This window comes from Nomascus leucogenys, chromosome 2 (assembly GCF_006542625.1).
Source record: "Nomascus leucogenys isolate Asia chromosome 2, Asia_NLE_v1, whole genome shotgun sequence".
NCBI lineage: Eukaryota > Metazoa > Chordata > Mammalia > Primates > Hylobatidae > Nomascus > Nomascus leucogenys.
The window spans coordinates 82,086,132-82,105,422 of record NC_044382.1 but is presented as its reverse complement, the minus strand read 5'-3'; the positions used below and the strand labels follow the sequence as shown (position 1 = coordinate 82,105,422).

Below are 19,291 nucleotides of genomic sequence, written 5' to 3'. Positions count from 1 at the left end.
GTGCCATCCCCAAACACCCTGTTTCAAAACCTCTGTTATTTTCATCTCCTCCTCCTCATCCACTCTTCACACACCCATAAAGCTGCCAAACACTGTCAACACTGCTTCTAACATACATTTTTATAAGCTCACAAGTCAGAAGAAAGGAGCAAGAGACAAAGCAAAGAAAGTAAGTGAATCCAGCCCAATCCACTATGAGGCATGTGACTGCCCCCTACAGTATCACCCAAGACTCTGCTTAAGCCTGTGCGATGATAGGAAAAATACTATTATGTGAGGCAGCTCATCCTGTTTTCAGACAACCTGCTCATAAATCCTGTATACGAGGCCCGCCATTTCCTTTTCTAATTTCTCCTCTCCCCTCTCAAAGCTTAAAGCCCAAGAGTAATCACAGTCCTCAAGTGAGTTCTGACCCAAGCCCACAACAGAACTGGCCCCACCACCAGCACATCTACATTTATAACATCAGAGGCTGGGGCTGGCTGCTCTGCAAGCTGTCTTTGGTTGTGGCATGTTCCTCTCAGATTAATCAACACGTTGTACACCTCCTACAAACCAGGCACAGAAATTCGACGTTGAATAAGACATAATCACTGCACATGAGGGAGTTGGGGGGAAGACGGCAATAGATTTAGGAAACTGAATCATTTTGCCTCTGAGAGTGATTTTTCTATGTTTTTAAACAGTTCATACAACATGGGGATTATCTGATCCTTGGAAAAATGTATGAAAAAATCCATCCAATCCTGCTGCCCTTTGAGGGAACAGGCAGTTCTTTAAAAGCTTTCCATTTCTTCCTCAGTTATCAGTCAATTCAGGCTTTCCTACTATAGCATTTTTAGTTGATATCTTGTGGAAAGTTACTGATTTTATCAGTGACAGGCAGGCATTCAGCAAACGTGGTTACCTGCCCCAAATTAATGCATATATTTAACATTAAAATTCACGCAGATTGGCCAGGTGCAGTGGCTCATGCCTATAATCTCAGCACTTTGGGAGGAAGAGATGGGCAAATCACTTCAGCCCAGAAGTTCAAGGCCAGCCTGGGCAACACGGCAAAACCCATCTCTACAAAAAAATACAAAAGTTAGCCAGGAGTGGTGGCATGCACCCGTAGTCCAAGCCACTCAGGAGGCTGAGGTGGAAGGACCACTTGGGCCTGGGAGGTCGAGGCTGCAGTGAGCCAATATCATGCCACTACACTCCGGCCTGGGCAACACAGTGAGACCCTGTCTCACACACACACACACACACACACACACACACACACACACACACACACACACAAATCGAACAGATTACTTTGTTTTTGAAACTTGACAAAATGATTCTAAAATTTGGAGAAACTTTAAATAGCATGAGAAAGAAGAATAAGCAACAATAACACTATACAGCACCAGTAAAAGAATTGATGAAACAGAATACAAAATTCAGAAATAAACCATAACTCTAAATACAGAGAAACCTTCTGTAAATAAGCAGGATGATCATAAGGTTGGAGTAACAATGGTAACAACATCAGTTAGCTCTCAGTGAGCCCTGATGGCATGCCAGGCCCCCTGCCAAGTTTTTCTCTCATTTGTTTTCAAAACAGCCTTATGAAACAGATATACTCTTATCTCCACTTTACAGATGAGGAAATTAAGCCCAAAGAGTTAAGTGCCAAAGGTCCCGAGGCTAGCAAGTAGTGCAGCCAGGATTTGAACACTAACCACTCACTATACTACACGAGATGGGAAATACCAAACCTTAAAGGAAATCCTCACTGTACACATGCACCAAAGTAAACTCCATATTCTGAAGAGATAAATATTTTAGAACACAGTAGAAAAAAAGCTAAAAAAAAAAAAAAGAAAAAAGAAAAATTATCCTATATACAAGAATACCATTTTCAGCTATATAGTAACAAAAGCAGTAAGGGAAAAGGTCAGGTTAAAAAAATATTAAAAAATATAAATTAAAACTTTCTGTAATATACAAAAGTACCAAACTAAAAGAGCCAGAGAATGAGGGAAATATTTTTATCAAATGTAACAAATGTTTAAAGTTGTTATCTTATAAACACACACACACACACACACACACACATATTCTATACAGAACTCTTATAAAGTTTAAAAATCAAAAACAGTCTTCAAAATCTAAATAGACATCATAACCAAATGGGATTTATTTCTAGAATGAAAGGAGGTTCAACATATGAAAATTGATCGTAACATTAACAAAATAATGAGAAAAAAGCAAACCATGATCATCTCAGTTGATGCAGAAGAAAGCATTTGACAAAATTAAACACTCTTTCATGATAAAAAAAAAAAAAACACCCTCAACAAATTGGGAATAGAAGGAAACTTCCTCAACATGGTAGAAGTACCACGTAAAAAAGCCCCCAGCTAACATCCTACTCAATGGTGAAAGACTAAAAGCTTTTCCTCTAAGCTCAAGAAACAAGACAAGGATGCCTACTTTTACCACTTCTATTCAACATAGTATGAGAAGTTCTAGCCAGAGCAATTAGGCAAGAAAAAGAAACAAAAGCCGTTAAAAATGAAAAGGAAGAAGAAAAATGATCTCTTTTCACAAATGACATGATCTTGTATGTAGAAACACCTAAAGAATCCACACCAAAATCTGTTAGCACTAATAAATAAATTCAACAAATTGCAGGATACAAAATCAACATGCAAAAATCAATTGCACTTTTATATACTAGTAATGAACAATCCAAAAATAAAACAAAATAATTCCATTTGCAATAGCATCAACAAGAATAAAATACTTAGGAATAAATTTAACCAAGGAAGGAAAAAAACAGTACACTGAAAACCACAAAACATAGCTGAAAGGAATTAAAGACATAAATAAATGGAAAGACATCCCATCTTCATGGCTTAGAAGACTTAATATTGTTAAGATGACAATATTACCCAAATCAATCTACATATTCAAGGCAATCTCTGTCAAAATCCTAATAGCATCTTTTTGAAGAAATAGAAAAGTCCATCCTAAAATTTATATGGAATAATCTCAAGACGCTGAAGCAAAACAATCTCGAAAAAGACAAAATTGACGGACTTACACTTCCTGATTTCAAAACTTACTACTGCACACAGCTACAGCAATGAGAACAGTGGGGTAAAGATACATAAAGATAACACCTAATAAAAACAGACATATAAATCAATGGAATAGAACAGAGTCAAGAAATAAACCCTCGCATATATGATCAATTGATTTTCAACAAGGGTACCAAGATCATTCAATAGGGAAAGCACAATTTTGTCAACCATGGTATAGTCCTGGGAAAACTGGACAGCCACATGCAAAAGAATAAAGTTGGACCCTTACCAAAAATTAATACAAAAATTAATTCAAAATGGATCAAAAACCTAAACATAAGAACTAAAACTATAAAATTCTCAGAAGAAAACATAGAGGCTTTATGACACTGGATTTGGCAACGATCTATTGAATATGACCAAAAGCACAGGCAACAAAAGAAAAACTAGAAAAAGTGGACATCATCAAAATTAAAAACTTGGCTGGGCATGGTGGCTCACACCTGTAATCCCAGCACTCTGGGAAGCCGAGGTGGGCCGATCACCTGAGGTCCAGAGTTCGAGACCAGCCTGGCCAACATGGTGAAACCCTGTCTCTACTAAAAATACAAAAAATTAGTTGGGCGTGGTGGTGGGCGCCTGTAATCCCAGTTACCCAGGAGGCTGAAGCAGTAAAATTGCTTGAGCCTGGGAGCCGGAGGCTGCAGTGAGCTAAGATTGTGCCACTGCACTCCAGCCTAGGCAACAAAGCAAGACTTCATCGCAAAAAAAAAAAAAAAAACTTCTGTGCCTGAAAAGGCCCTACCAAGAGAGTGAATGACAGAATGGAAGGTAACAGCTGCTATTCATATATCTGATAAGAAATTAACATCTAGGGCCGGGCGTGGCGGCTCGCGCCTGTAATCCCAGCACTTTGGGAGGCCGAGGCGGGCAGATCACGAGGTCAGGAGATCGAGACCATCCCGGCTAACACGATGAAACCCCGTCTCCACTAAAAATACAAAAAATTTAGCCAGGTGTGGTGGCGGGCGCCTGTAGTCCCAGCTACTCGGGAGGCTGAGGCAGGAGAATGGTGTGAACCCAGGAGGCAGAGCTTGCAGTGAGCCGAAATTGCACCACTGCACTCTAGCCTGGGCGACTGGGCGACTGGGTGACAGAACGAGACTCCGTCTCAAAAAAAAAAAAAAAAAAAAAAAATTAACATCTAGAATATATAAAGAACTCTTACAATTCATCACCACCACTAAAAAAAAATAATTCAGAAATTAGCAAAGACCTGAAGAGACATTTCTCCAAAGATACACAAATGACCTATATGCACTTGAAAAGTGCATCATTATTCATTAGGAGAATGTAAATCAAAACCACAATGAGGCCTAGTGTGGTGGCTCACACCTGTAATCCCAGCACTTTGGGAGGCCAAGGCGGGTAGATCACTTGAGCCCAGGAGTTCAAGACCAGCCTAGGCAACATGGTAAAACCCCATCTCTACAAAAACACAAAAATTAGCCAGGCATAGTGGCATGCACCTGTAGTCTGAGCTACTCAGGGGAACTGAAGCAGGAGGATCCCTTGATCCCAGGAGGCTGAGGCTGCAGTGAGCCATGACTGAACCACTGCACTCCAACCTGAGTGACAGAGCAAGACCCTGTCTCAGAAAAAAAAAAAAAACACAATGAGATACCACTTTACACCCACTAGGATGGCTATAATCAAAAACAAATGGAAACTAACAAATGTTGGTGAAGATGCAGAAAAATCAGAACCCTCATCCATTATTGGTGAGAATGTAAAATGGTGCAGTTAGTGGAAGATAGTTTGACAGTCCCTCAAAAAGTTAAACATAGAATTATATGAGCTGAAAAAAGTGAAAACAAGAACTCAAACAGATACTCGTACATCAATATTCACAGGATCATTATTCACATAACCTAAAGGGGGAAACGATCCAAGTGTCTACTGACAGATAAAAGAATAAAAACCTGTTACATACAAATGATGGAACAGTATTCAGCCATAAAAAGAAATGAAATTCTGATACATGCTATAACGTGGATGAACTTTGAAAACATTAAGTGAAATAAGCCACACAAAAAATTTTTGCATATTATATTGTAAAATTCCCTTTTTATAAGATATCTAGAATAGGCAAATTCATAGAGACAGAAGAAAATAGAGGTTACTGAGGACTAGAGAAGAGTTACTGTTTAATGCATACAAAGTTTTTGTTTGGGATGATGAAAAAGTTCCTGAAATGGAGAGATGGTTGTACAACATTGTCTGTACCTAATACCACGGGATTGTGGGTTTTTTTTGTTTTTTTGTTTTGTTTTGAGATGGAGTTTCGTTCTTGTTGCCCACCTGGAGTGTAATGGCTCAATCTCAGCTCACCGCAACCTCTACCTCCCAGGTTCAAGAGATTCTCCTGCTTCAGCCTCCCTAGCAGCTGGGATTACAGGCATGTGCCACCACGCCTGGCTAATTTTGTATTTTTAGTAGAGACGGGTTTCTCCATGTTGGTCAGGCTGGTCTCAAACTCCCAACCTCAGGTGATATGCCCACCTCGGCCTCCCAAAGTGCTGGGATTACAGGCGTGAACCACTGCACCCAGCCAGATTGTATACATAAAATGATACATTTTATGTTGTGTATATTTTACTACAATAAAAAAAGTTTTTAAATGCTAAGAGATAAATGAGCAAAGAATGGATATAACAAATTTAAATTACAAAACCAAACTCATTCTACAAATGGTTTGAGTAACCAACATGTACCATTTACTGTGCTGGGTGAAGTTTATTATCAACTAGCAGCACTGTAATTTTTGTAATTTCTTTTCTTTGCAACGTAATATAACACATGAGAAATCAAAAAGATGTCTATATGTTTTTGATGTTCTAAGGGTATGTCTGGAAATGTATCCTAAAGAAACAATCCAACAAAGCAAAAAGCTATTAACACGATTCATGTTCATTATAGTAAAACAAACAAAAAAAAAAAACAGTAGGGAGGAAAGTGTCCAAAGGAAGAGGACAGGATAAGTAAATTATCACTTAGCAATGTGATAATACCATATAAATCATTAAACAGTATTACGAATGTTCTTTAGAAACATTTAAAAAATGTTTTACAAGTTGCATTTAAAAATCATAATCCAAAGTGGTCTGACCAGAATAACCATATAAAATATCGTAGTGGACAAGAAGTACAAAAATGTAAATCAATGGCACCTTAGGGCAACGTGTTCCAGAGTAAGAGCATGTATGTCACGCTGCCCTAAATTCAAGTTGAATCTCTGCCCCTGCAAATGTGTAAAGAACCAAACTAGGTCAAATCAGAATGACAGATTTAGTGCTAGTTTACATCGTTGGTTGGGAAGACATTTTTTTTAAATCTCAAAATTGGAGTTTTATAACAAATAGAAATCTCTAGCCAAAACTATATCCTAAACTACCAAATATTTTCCCTCATAAATTACCATGGGACCACAAATAAAATATGTCTAAAATAGAATTTATCATCTTTGAGAAGTTCTAAATTGCTTCAGTTTCCCAAATGTGACCAGTTTCAAAGAGGCTAAGATATACACTGTTTGTCCTGAACCAGGTTCTGTCCCTTCCCCTCTGTCATCATCACTCAACCTATCCTCCATGTCCCTAGCCTCTGAGCGACCATTCTTTTAAAAATAAAAGAAAAAAGACAATCATACCACAAGCTTGTCTAAAATTATTTGGTGCCTGCCTTAGCGGAATGCCATTCTGCAACATGGCACCGAAGGACTTCCAGATCCAGCCCTGCTCAAACCATCACTCAGTGGGCCTCCTCCCATCCTACCTTGTACCTTGTACCCTTCTGTTACAACCACCCTAAACCTTGAAATTTTCTGAAGAAGCCATGTTGCTTGAGGTTCCAAACCTTTGCACTTACGGGGTTTGCTGCCCTGCAAAGGACTTTCCCACCTTTCCCCTATCCACCTAGAAAATTCCTACCAAATCCTTCAAGACACGGAGCAGGCATTGTTTCTTCAGTCACCTCACAGGCCCCATTCCTCCCTCAGGTGACCTCACCCCCAGGTTTGCACAGCACTTTTGTACATAACTCTGTCCCAGCACTCATCCTATCCTATTGCAATTATTTTTATACCCATTTGTCTTCCCTTCTAAACCCTGAATTCCTTGAGGGCATGGGCCACTTCACTCATCTTCATATCCCCAGTGCCTTCTAATGCAGGACCAGCACAGGAAATGTGCTCAATAAATCTGTAGACTTAATAAATCTATATCCTGTCTGCAAAACACCAACCTGATTTGTTTCTTAATGGGCATAAATTGATATTTCAGGCTGGACACGGTGGCTCACGCCTGTAATCCCAACATTTTGGGAGGCCGAGGTGGGTGGACTACCTGAGGTCAGGAGTTCGAGACCAGCCTGGCCAACATGGTGAAACCCCATCTCTACTAAAATATAAAAATTAGCTGGGCACAGTGATGCACACCTGTAATCCCAGCTACTCGGGAGGCTGAGGCAGGAGAATCACTTGAACCCGGGAGGCAGAGGTTGCAGTGAGCCGAGATCACGCTAATCACACCACTGCACTGCAGCCTGGGCAACAGAGCAAGACTCTGTCTCGAAATACAAACTAAAATAAAATAAACTGATATTTCTGCAGCTCTACACTGTATTCAGCGCTAAGAGCAGGTAGTCAAACTGTAAAGCAAACCAGGTGTCATGATTCTGCCTTCCTGGTTTTCCTGCTACCTCTCTGACTTCCCCTTAAGAGGGCCTCTCTCTCCTCCTGTCCTCTCATTTTTAGTTTCCCTCAAAGGCTTAGTCATGGGCCTCAGACCTTCTAAATATGCTCCTGGCTTCAATTATCACCTCTATGCAGCTAAATCCAAGTCTATACAGCTAGTCCTAAATTGCACCTGATTTCCAACTGTCTATTAAGGCTACCTCTCTTAAGTGGGAAGGTCATATCCTATGACTCCCAACTCCACATATTCAAATTAAATGCACAATCTTTCTGCTCCTCATGCTCCACAAACCATTTCCCTTTCTAAGCGCTCAATTTCTATCAGCTATTAAATTTACATCAAATATCCCTATTATTTCTTTATCACCTTGGCCTGAAATCTCAGTATTCCCTTTACCACTCCGCCTCTTGTAGTTTTCTTAATAATGTCCAATGTCCTCCAAAATGTCTCTTGGATTCACCTTTCCTCCTCCTTTTCCTCACTTCATTCCTGTGATTTTCTCCCTGTATTTATTTTCTCCTCCATTTGATTCATTTTCACTCACCATCAGACCCATTTTTCTAAAATCGTTTTCATCAAATCAATCTCTCTGCACAACTCAAGGCGGCGCAATTGAATCACTACTGACTGCAGCCTCAAGGCGAAACTGTTGTGACAGACTCTCAAAGCCATCCATAATGTGCCCCCTCTCCTCTCCCCAGTCATCCAAATTTATCTCCCCTTCATTCCAAATCAGTGGTTCTCAATTTTCCTGCCCAGGGACATTTGGCAGTATCTGGAGACATTTTTTGACTTGGAGTAGGGGGGAGTACAACCACATCTAGTGGGTGAAGGCCAGGGATTCTGCTAAACATCCTACAGTGCCAGGACAGCCCCCGACAACAAAGAATTAGCCAGCCCAAAATAGCAACAGTGCCAAGGCCGAGAATCTGCTCCAAATCAAGGCTCTCTGTCCCCAGACCATGCTATATCTATACCTCTGCTCAGAATATTTCCCTAGCAACCTAGAATGTCATCTCTCTTCCCCTTAACTATCAATGTTTTATTAATCTTCAAATCGCATTCTAAGTCTATAGCCCATGGCTTTAAATACCATCTACTGGTGACGACTCCAAAATGTTTAACTTATCTTCTGAGTTCCTTACCCAGCTGCCTACTCGACATCTCATGAGTGTACTATTTAACATATCTGAACCTGAATTCCTGACTCCCCCAAAACTGCTTCTCCTCAAATAGGTATACAGCCCCAGCAATCACCCAGTTGCTCAGGAAAACAGGTGGGAGTTATTCTGGATGCTCTCCTCAATGTTCTCTGCTCCAGTGTCTTGCCACAAATCAGTCCGTTAGCAAGTTCTGTCAAGAGTCTACCTCTAGACACATCTTAAATCCATCCACTTCTCCACCTCCCTCCACCATCCCTTGTACCCAGTCCATCACAAAAACCTCCCGACTGGTCTCTGCCTCCATTCTACTCACTATCCAGTGCCCAGAATGACCACTTCGCATTTTCACAAGATCATACCAGGACTCTGTTTAAAGCCTACAACAGCCCCCATGTCTCTTGGAATAAAATCTAAACCCCTTACCTTGGTCTATAAGACACTATAGCGACACAAGGCAGACTCGGCCTCTGCCTACCTGGCCCCTGCCTCTCCACCTCCTCCATCCCACTCTCCTCCTGGCTCTCTAGCTACAAACAAGATCTGTCAGACTTTTAAGTGTACCCTCAGTTCTTTCCAACTATAGTGCCTTCTGCATTTTACTCCTCCTGCCTGGTCACACCCATTATTCCCTCTCATACACCTATCTCTCTTTAGCACTTATATAATAATTTTTTTTTTTTGACACAGGGTCTCACTCTGTAGCCCAGGCCAGAGGGCAGTGGCACAATCTCAGCTCACCACAGCCTTGACCTCCTGGGCTCAGGTGATCTTCCCACCTCAGCCTCCGAAGTAGCTGGAACCACAGGTGTGTGCCACCACGCCTGGCTAATTTTCGTACTTTTTGGAGAGACAGGGTTTCGCCTGTTGCCCAGGCTGGTCTCGAACTCCTGGGCTCAAGCTATCTGCCTACCTTGGCCTCCCAAAGTGCTGGGATTACGGGCGCACGCCACCATGTCTGGCCTACTGTAATTTTTAATTTCATATTTACCAGTGTTTATTGAATAATATCTGCCTCCTCTGTGGCAATAAAAGTTCCGTAAAGGAAGGGAACACATGGCCTTTTACAATTTTTTTACCATTATCATATCACTTTGTTTTCCACTATATAACAAATGACTTGTACAATATGTGGCATGGAGTTAGAAACTCAAATTTGTAGATGCTTAACTGCTGACAACAAATAAAAGGATGAATAAATGAAATCTTCCTACTTACACTTTCATACACAATGATCTCACCTCTCTCTGAGCTCCCAGTGAACTTTCCTCATCAGTACAACTTAAAACAGCTTCTCTATAAGCAGCTAAGTTCTCTGAGGGCATGAACCTAGTCCTATAACCTTTGTACTTAATCCTCTATTCCCAGCCCCTTACTAAACTAACAATAACTGTGCAGTAAATGTGATTCAGGTCCAAAATATGGAGTTAATAATTATCCCATGTATTTTTATTCCTCAGTTAATCCTCTTGGAAAATTTGTTATAATTCTTACACTTCACTTTTACCAAACTTGGTAAGATGTGGCAAACATCAGCTCAAAGCTTACTGGAGAGAGATCCACATGTGTTGATATATGTGTTGAAACAGTCTGAAAGGAATGTGTTTTAAGAAAGACTTCCAAAAACACCTAAGCCTGAGGAGCAATGGCACAAACGTGAAGCTAGCTGCCGATGACCTTATTTTCACTCCAATTCAGCACCACAGTCTCAGAGGAAAAAATGTTACACGTTTCAGCACGTCCCCTCTGCCCATGGATGTGTTATGTTGAGACCTGTCATTTCATTGCTTGTACTGATAAGGCCACCCCAGGCCCAGGACCCAGTTTGTGCACGAGCAGTGCAGGGTTACACAGAGTTGACAGTCAGTGGAAGTCAGAACTCTGGTTCTGCTCCCTCAACCTCTAGCCAGTGGGTGAACTCAGTTCCCTCATCCTGAAAGGCTAGGGACTACTCACACCACATCCGAGTCTCCTTCCAAGTCTAAAACTTCATGATTCTATCAACTTTCTCCCTCAGAGATGTGGAGCTTTGCTAAAACTCAAGTGATGGCATTTGATGGACCAGAGAACTGACCAGGAAGGGATGTACTTTCTATTTTATACTCTGTCACAAAGCTAAATGTGACCTACACAATTTCATTTTTCCCCCCAAGGGACACCCTGAAGTCAGTGTGCTTTGTGGAAAACACTGAAATGTCAATATACTAAAGAGCTTGACACAAACCAGAAAAAAACTGTGTACCATGGGTTTGCAGCACAGCACCAGAACTCCCAGCATGACTGCATGGAAAAGCAGGCTGGGAAACTCAGCAAGTGTGAGCCTCCGATTGCCAGGTTGTTCACCACTAGTCTCTTATACAAGTTTATTCCTTTTGTGACTTGAGAATTCTCACTAATAAATAAGCACCACAAGGCACCAAAGTTCAAGGAAAAAAAATATGGGAGAGAGAATTCTATTCATCAATTACGATTTGTTTCACTGCAAATCTAGAAGGAGTCCCCACAATCCTTTTATCAATAGATCACTCTGTGCTAGCTGTTCTTCGCCAGCACAGTTTAAAAACTGCTGCCATAAAATTTATCTTTCTTGCTTGAAAGATGACCATCCATCTTTTTACTTGTTGCAAAACGGCTCTGAGCACTAAAACTCAGAAAGCATTTGTAAGAATCTGGGGCACCCATGCTCCTATGAAAGCAATAAGCTGATTCCCTTTAAAATGGCATATTATGTATTCAAAGTCATTTATTTACTCTCACTATTTTACTAAGAAAGTGATGCAAGGGTCCTGCCAGTGAAGCCCAAGTTTTACCCTAGTGCTGCTGCAAACACATATACATACTCAGAGACAGAGAAGGAGAAAGAGAGAGGGAGAGGTTGTGGAGGACAGAGAGAGAGAGAGAGAGAGAGATAACAAGGTAACCATTTTAAAGGCTGGGGAAGTAAAAGGAACTTTACGCTGAGTCTCCAAACCTTCCTCCAAACAGTTTCTCAGCCTCAGCACTATTGACACTTTGGGGTGAAAATCCTTTATTAAGGGGGGCTATCCTGCACATTGTGTGACATTTAGCAGCATCCCTGGAATCTACCCACCACATGCCAGTGGCACCCTGATCCCAGCTGTGACAACCAAGTAGGGTTCCAGACATTGACAAATGTCCCAGGGGGTGGGAGCAGGGTGGGGTGAGGACAGGCAAAAGTGCCCGTGTTGAAAGCCAGTGCTCTAAGAGTAGGAAACAAACAAACAAAAAAATCTGTGTAAAAAGAGAAAGGATAAAGGTAATGGCTAGAGATGTTTTTTAAAGCATATCAAGGTTGAGCTAGTCAACTCATTTCATCCTGGGAAATGAAAACCCAACTTTAACAACAATCTAGCCCATCCAAAACCAAAAACCATCTACTTGGCAAGCTCCTAAAACTCCAGTCAATGTGGTTAGAAAGGAAGAAAGAATTCTAGTTGAAAAACTTACAAAGAAGCATTAGTAACTTACAGTTTTAAGATAATAAAAGCACAAAGACGTAGTAAGTGCTTTTCTTTTCTTTTTTTTTTTTTTTATTATACTTTAGGGTTTTAGGGTACATGTGCACAATGTGCAGGTTTGTTACATATGTATCCATGTGCCATGTTGATTTCCTGCACCCATTAACTCGTCATTTAGCATTAGGTGTATCTCCTAATGCTGTCCCTCCCCCCTCCCCCCACCCCACAACAGTCCCCGGAGTGTGATGTTCCCCTTCCTGTGTCCATGAGTTCTCATTGTTCAATTCCCACCTATGAGAGAGAACATGCGGTGTTTGGTTTTTTGTCCTTGCGATAGTTTACTGAGAATGATGTTTTCCAGTTTCATCCATGTCCCTACAAAGGACACGAACTCATCATTTTTTATGGCTGCACAGTATTCCATGGTGTATATGTGCCACATTTTCTTAATCCAGTCTATTGTTGTTGGACATTTGGGTTGGTTCCAACTCTTTGCTATTGTGAATAGTGCCGCAATAAACATACGTGTGCATGTGTCTTTATAGCAGCATGATTTATAGTCCTTTGGGTATATACCCAGTAATGGGATGGCTGGGTCAAATGGTATTTCTAGTTCGAGATCCCTGAGGAATCGCCACACTGACTTCCACAATGGTTGAACTAGTTTACAGTCCCACCAACAGTGTAAAAGTGTTCCTATTTCTCCACATCCTCTCCAGCACCTGTTGTTTCCTGATTTTTTAATGATGGCCATTCTAACTGGTGTGAGATGGTATCTCACTGTGGTTTTGATTTGCATTTCTCTGATGGCCAGTGATGATGAGCATTTCTTCATGTGTTTCCTGGCTGCATAAATGTCTTCTTTTGAGAAGTGTCTGTTCATGTCCTCTGCCCACTTTTTGATGGGGTTGTTTGTTTTTTTCTTGTAAATTTGTTTGAGTTCATTGTAGATTCTGGATATTAGCCCTTTGTCAGATGAGTAGGTTGCAAAAATTTTCTCCCATTCTGTAGGTTGCCTGTTCATTCTGATGATAGTTTCTTTTGCTGTGAAGAAGCTCTTTAGTTTAATGAGATCCCATTTGTCGATTTTGGCTTTTGTTGCCATTGCTTTTGGTGTTTTAGACATGAAGTCCTTGCCCATGCCTATGTCCTGAATGGTATTGCCTAGGTTTTCTTGTAGGATTTTAATGGTTTTAGGTCTAACATATAAGTCTTTAATCCATCTTGAATTAATTTTTGTATAAGGTGTAAGGAAGGGATCCAGTTGCAGCTTTCTACATATGGCTAGCCAGTTTTCCCAGCACCATTTATTAAATAGGGAATCCTTTCCCCATTTCTTGTTTTTGTCAGGTTTGTCAAAGATCAGATAGTTGTAGCTATGCGGCATCATTTCTGAGGGCTCTGTTCTGTTCCATTGATCTATGTCTCTGTTGTGGTACCAGTACCATGCTGTTTTGGTTACTGTAGCCTTGTAGTATAGTTTAAAGTCAGGTAGCGTGATGCCTCCAGCTTTGTTCTTTTGGCTTAGGATTGACTTTCTAACCTCAAGGTAAACTATCTCAAGATGGCAAACTGGTTTTATCCCCTCTGCCAACTTCAACCAACTGGTGGTGGCTGCCTGGGGCCCTTCTAGAACTGAGCAGGATTCTAAGGCTGAATGTGAGCGATCTGAAAGTGAAGAATATCTGAATGAAATAACAATGTCCATCCCAAGCAGGCAAAGCACAGTGAGGTATGCCTCAGGTCCATCTTCTGGTGTTTAACTTTCTTTTTTTTGTTTTCCTTTTTTTGAGTCAGGGTCTCACTCTGTCACGCAGGCTGGAGCGCAGTGGTGTGATCTCTGCTCACTGCAAACTCCACCTCCTGGGTTCAAGACATTCTCGTGCCTCAGCCTCCCGAGTAGCTGGGATTACAGGTGTGTGCCACCACACTCAGCTACTTTTTGTATTTTTTTAGTAGAGACGGGGTTTCATCATGTTGTCCAGGCGGGTCTGGAACTCTTGGTCTCAAGTGATCCACCCACCTTGGCCTCCCAAAGTGCAGGGATTACAGACATGAGCCACTGCATCCTGCCTTAGCGTTCAACTTTCTTTATACTCAAAATAATACCCATCAAATTTAGCTAAAATAAAATCTTTTTTAAAAAAGTAATCAATTTGCCGGAGTTATCTAACTGGGGGAATAAAAAGGGGAAACGAATCTAATTATATCACTTCCTTGCTTAAAAATCACCTCTGGATTTTCAATTTGCTGAGGATGAAATCCAAACCAGCATAGCTCACGAAGCCCTTCACAGTGCGTTTCCAACAATCTTCTCCCAGGCTTCTTGCACCCCCACTGCTCTCTATGGTGCAGCCAGCCACTAAATGTCTATTCCCCAAAACCACACGCCCTTTCATGCCACTCCGCCACTTCCTCGCCCTGCAAATTTCTATTCATCTTTCTGAACACTGCTCAGGAGCCACCTTTTTGGTAATGCTTTCCTTGTTCTTTGGTGCCTGCTATACACAGGATGGTCCTTGAGCCAAAAGCACTGGCATCACCAGGGAGCTTGTTAGAAATGCAGAATCTTGGGCACCACTCCAGCTCTACCGAATCTCAATTTGCTTTGTAGCAAGATCCCCAGGTGAATTATGTGCACACTGACGCGTGAGAAGCGCTGTCTCAGGGAACTTCCTAGATCTTACTAGACTCAGCTCTTCATAGCTGCCTGGGAGGTAAACCCCTCCTTTACTCATCTCCTCTATGAAGACAGGAAAACCCAAATACCCACCCTCCAGCCTCCGTGACAGCCAACTGACATGGTTATAGCCAATGAGATGTCAGCAGAAGCCTGCTGAGGGGGCTTCTGGAAGAATTTTCCCTAATGACTTCCTGCCGTCCTGGGTAGAATGCCGGGTGCTGTGGCTGCCATCATTGGACAACCATGAGGTGACGAATGTAAGAACAAAAAGCCAACGATAGCTAAAAAGACAACAGAAGGAAATACAGAAATGGTCTGGATCCTTGTTGGGCCCAACAAGCCACTGAACCATAGAACCATCCACCTCCAGAATCACTGTGTGTGCCAATTGCCAATTGCAACGTTTTTATTGCTTAAGGCACTATCATTAGGGATTTTCCTTTCTTGGGCTGAAGGCATTCCTAACTGATTAAGTAAGCCTTCAATAAATGGGAGGTGAATGAATGAATGTAGAGTGAAACCTACTAAAGGTTCAGGAGATTACATTTTTTAAAAAGCCAGGCCTCTAAGAATCTGTTCATGTCTGCCAAAGCATGCCTATAAATCAGTCTCCGTACTTCTAGAATTATTGACCCATTTCTGTTCACAACTTAATGGATAAAAAAGTGAACACAAACTCATAAAAAGCAATGGAAATGTTCACATACAAAGATGCTGTAGAAACTGATTTTCACATTTTGGAAAAGAGGAGAAAACCAAACTTAAATACTAGGCTCTGACCTCGAAAAGTTTACAAATGCTGTGGCTACTTACAGGCAATTAGAGGGGAGGGGTGGGGGGGGTGGGGGGTGGACCTACAGTAGTCAGTTCTGATCATTCTCCCTTTCTAATTTTGAGATCTCAGCTGGGCACGGTGGCTCATGCCTGTAATCTCAGCACTTGGGGAGGCCGAAGCAGGTGGATCAAAAATTAACTGGGCATGTAGCTGGCGCCTGTAGTCCCAGCTACTCGGGAGGCTGAGACAGGAGAATTGCTTGATTGAACACTGGAGGCAGAGGTTGCAGTGGGCCGAGATCAGGCCACTGCCCTCCAGCCTGGGCGACAGAATGAGACTCCATCTCAAAAATAATAATAATAATAATTTTGAGATCTCTGACATATATCTCATTTTTTTCCAGTCCCTATGTCAGTCAAGTACTTCCATTCAAATTGCCAAGATCAAACAGCAAAGATTTTTTTCCAAGAAAAACAGCATTGGGCAGCATAAAATATAAGTAAAAAAGTGTTAAATGGGGAGAGATGCACACTGGCCATGTAGTTCGTCAGCAAGAAAGCAGGACCTTAACAAGTACAGCTCCTCAGCTACATCACCTTTTTATATTTTAACAAAACCATCTCCTTTTACTTAAATATTGTTATAAAGAAGCTTTATAGCACCAATGGGAAACCAGTACCTTTTGCCATGAATTGAAGACAAACGGAAACCCAATAAAAACATAACCTTATTAAATTCTAGCTACTGTTGCCTGCCAACGCTTCTAGACTTGAAGCTTGTTCTGTTTAAAAAAAAAAAAAATGAAAAAAAAAATGGGTGGCGGGTGAACAAGAGGTGTTAAAAACAGGCTAACATCAAGCTGAGACTTTGTCCTGGGCAAGATCAGGATAGGGAAAAAAAAAAAAAAAGGAATTAACCTTCTCCCTGTGTGACTTCACGCTGTTTTTGTTTTGTTTTGTTTTGTTTTTAGAGATCGTTTCCTGTTGCCCAGGCTGGAGTGCAATGGCGCGATCTCGGCTCACCACAACCTCCGCCTCCCGGGTTCAAGCAATTCTCCTGCCTCAGCCTCCTGAGTAGCCAGGATAACAGGCATGCACCACTACGCCCGTCTAATTTTGTATTTTTAGTAGAGATGGGGTTTCTCCATGTCAGGCTGCTCTCGAACTCCCGACCTCAGGTGATCCACACGCCTTGGCCTCCCAAAGTGCTAGGATTACAGGCATGGGCCACTGCGCCCCCGCCCGATTTCATGCTGCTTAATACCATATTCATGTCCCATCTAAAAGTATCCCTTACACAATCTCACATCATGTTCCCCTTCTGCTTAGAGTAACAGCCCAATTTCTTAATGCATACTAAATGGTCCCATACCATCCGGTCCCAGCCCACCACTCGGCTCTCAAATCACCCTCTCACTACACTTGCAGCCCCACCAGCAGACAGCAAAGGAGGGCTCGGCCAAGGGCCATACATATCCCCCAGGAACGTATAGCTCACCCTTGTAATCCCAGCACTTCGGGAGGCCAAAGCAAGGAGGGTGGCTTGAGGACAAGAGTTCAAGACCAGCCTGGGCAACACAGCAAAACCCCCGTCTCTACAAAAGTGTTTTAAAAATAAAAAATAGCTAGTTATGGTGGTGTGTGTCTGTAGTCCCAGCTATTAAATACTCTGGAGGCTGAGGCGGGAGGATTGCTTGAGCCCAGGAGTTTGAGGCTATGTGAGCACTGCACTCCAGCCTGGGCAACAGAGCAAGACCCTGTCTCTAAAAATAAAATAAAAATAAAAAGTAGCCTGTCAGCACATCAATCACATCAGCAGGTTTTTCTTTCTTCAAACTACTATCTGATAGCAGCAAATACACATGATATTGAAGCATTTTACTTATCAGGTTGAACCCTATAAAAGTGCCAATCTGTAAATAAAAAACGGTGAAATATGGGTAATTCCACAATGTTCGACCTAATATACCAACTTGTTTACAGCTCACAACCACCTTATAAAGTAGGTCCCAGATGAAGAAACTGTAAGCACAGAGAGGCAGCTTAACTTGCCCGAGGTCACATTGCTAGTAAGTGGCAGAACCAGGATTTGAACCCATGCTTAACACTCCCACCCCACAAAAATGCAAGTTCCATGAAGGCGGACAGTCTTGTTCATTGCAACGTCACTCCCATTGCCTATTATCACAGAGTATGGGCACGTATGTAGTAAGCTCTCAATAAATACATGTTGAATGAGTGAGTGAGTCAGTCAGTCAGTGAGTGAATGGAATGAATGAACGAATGAATGAATGAGTCTCCTTACAATCACTGGTCGATTGCCCAGACCACTCGGAGCAACCAATGCAGAAGCCTGCCGGGCCAACAGGAACCGAGGGAAGGAAGACCTGGGCGGGCAGGTGCCCCAGGGACTCGGGGTGCAGCCGGGGCACGGCGGCGCGCGGGCTCACCTTGAAGTCGCGGCTGTGCTGCGGTGTGTACTCCAGGGTCCAGAGGGCCCGCACCAGGTGCGCCAGCTGCTCAGTGACCTCGCCCTGACCCTGCGCGTCGCGGCCCGCAGGCTGCTCGGGGTCAGGCGAGGGCTCGGGCCGTCCCGCCCGGTACTGGCCCAGCGCCAGGTACTCGGCGAAGAGCTCGGTGTTGCTGAGGCACTGCAGCGTGGCGTTCATGAAGCACGTGTTGCCGTGGTTGCGGAGCCCCGCCACGCCGGGCACCGGCTCGGCGGCGCAAGCGGGCGGCGCGGGAGAGGCGGGCGGCGGCGGGCACGGCGGCGGCGTGGGCGCGGCGGCCGGCCCGGGCGGGAAGCAGCTGCGGAGGCCGCCGCGGTCCGGGGCGGCGCCCTCAGAGCTAAGGTGCGAGAGCGTGGACAGCGTCTTGAGAACGCGGCTCATGAAGCTGCCCACCGAGCGTGCAGAGGAGGGCGAGGAGGGCGAGGAGGGCGCGGCCGACCCGGACGCCACGGGGCCCCCCGCGCCGCTGCCGCCAGCGCGGCCGCTCCGAAACAGCCGCTTGCTGAAGGAGCGCTTCTCCTTCCCGCTCGCCGCCGGCGGCGGCCCGGAGCCGGGCGCCGTTACCTTGGACATGGCGGCGGCCGCAGACACTCATCACCGCGCCCGCCCGCCCGGCCCGCGGCCCCGCCACGGCCGCCGCCGCATCCCGCAGCGCCGCGCCTCACCGGGCCCGGGGGCTCGACGCCCCACACACCTCAAAGAGCACAGCCGAGCCAGCGAGCAAGCGGCGGCCGGCGGGGCTAGCGGGCGCGCGCGCGGTCCGCCCAGCTGGGCCGCTCACGTGACGCGCCTCCCGGCGCCGCCCGCCCCGCGCTGAAGCCGACTCGGCCGCCATGTTCACTGTGGGACGGTAGCTGCCTCTCCAGCCGGAC

At 43.6% G+C, this 19,291-nt stretch overlaps 1 protein-coding gene across 1 annotated transcript in view; it reads right to left on the bottom strand.

The window, feature by feature from the left end:
- USP31 (ubiquitin specific peptidase 31) overlaps positions 1-19,051 on the bottom strand; it is a 90,950-nt gene extending 71,899 nt beyond the window's left edge. Inside the window, exon 1 of the mRNA XM_030799796.1 lies at positions 18,360-19,051. Coding sequence (XP_030655656.1) covers positions 18,360-18,992 — 633 coding nt within the window. The 5' untranslated portion in view covers positions 18,993-19,051. The remainder of the gene's footprint in view (positions 1-18,359) is intronic.
- Positions 19,052-19,291: the final 240 nt, after the last annotated feature.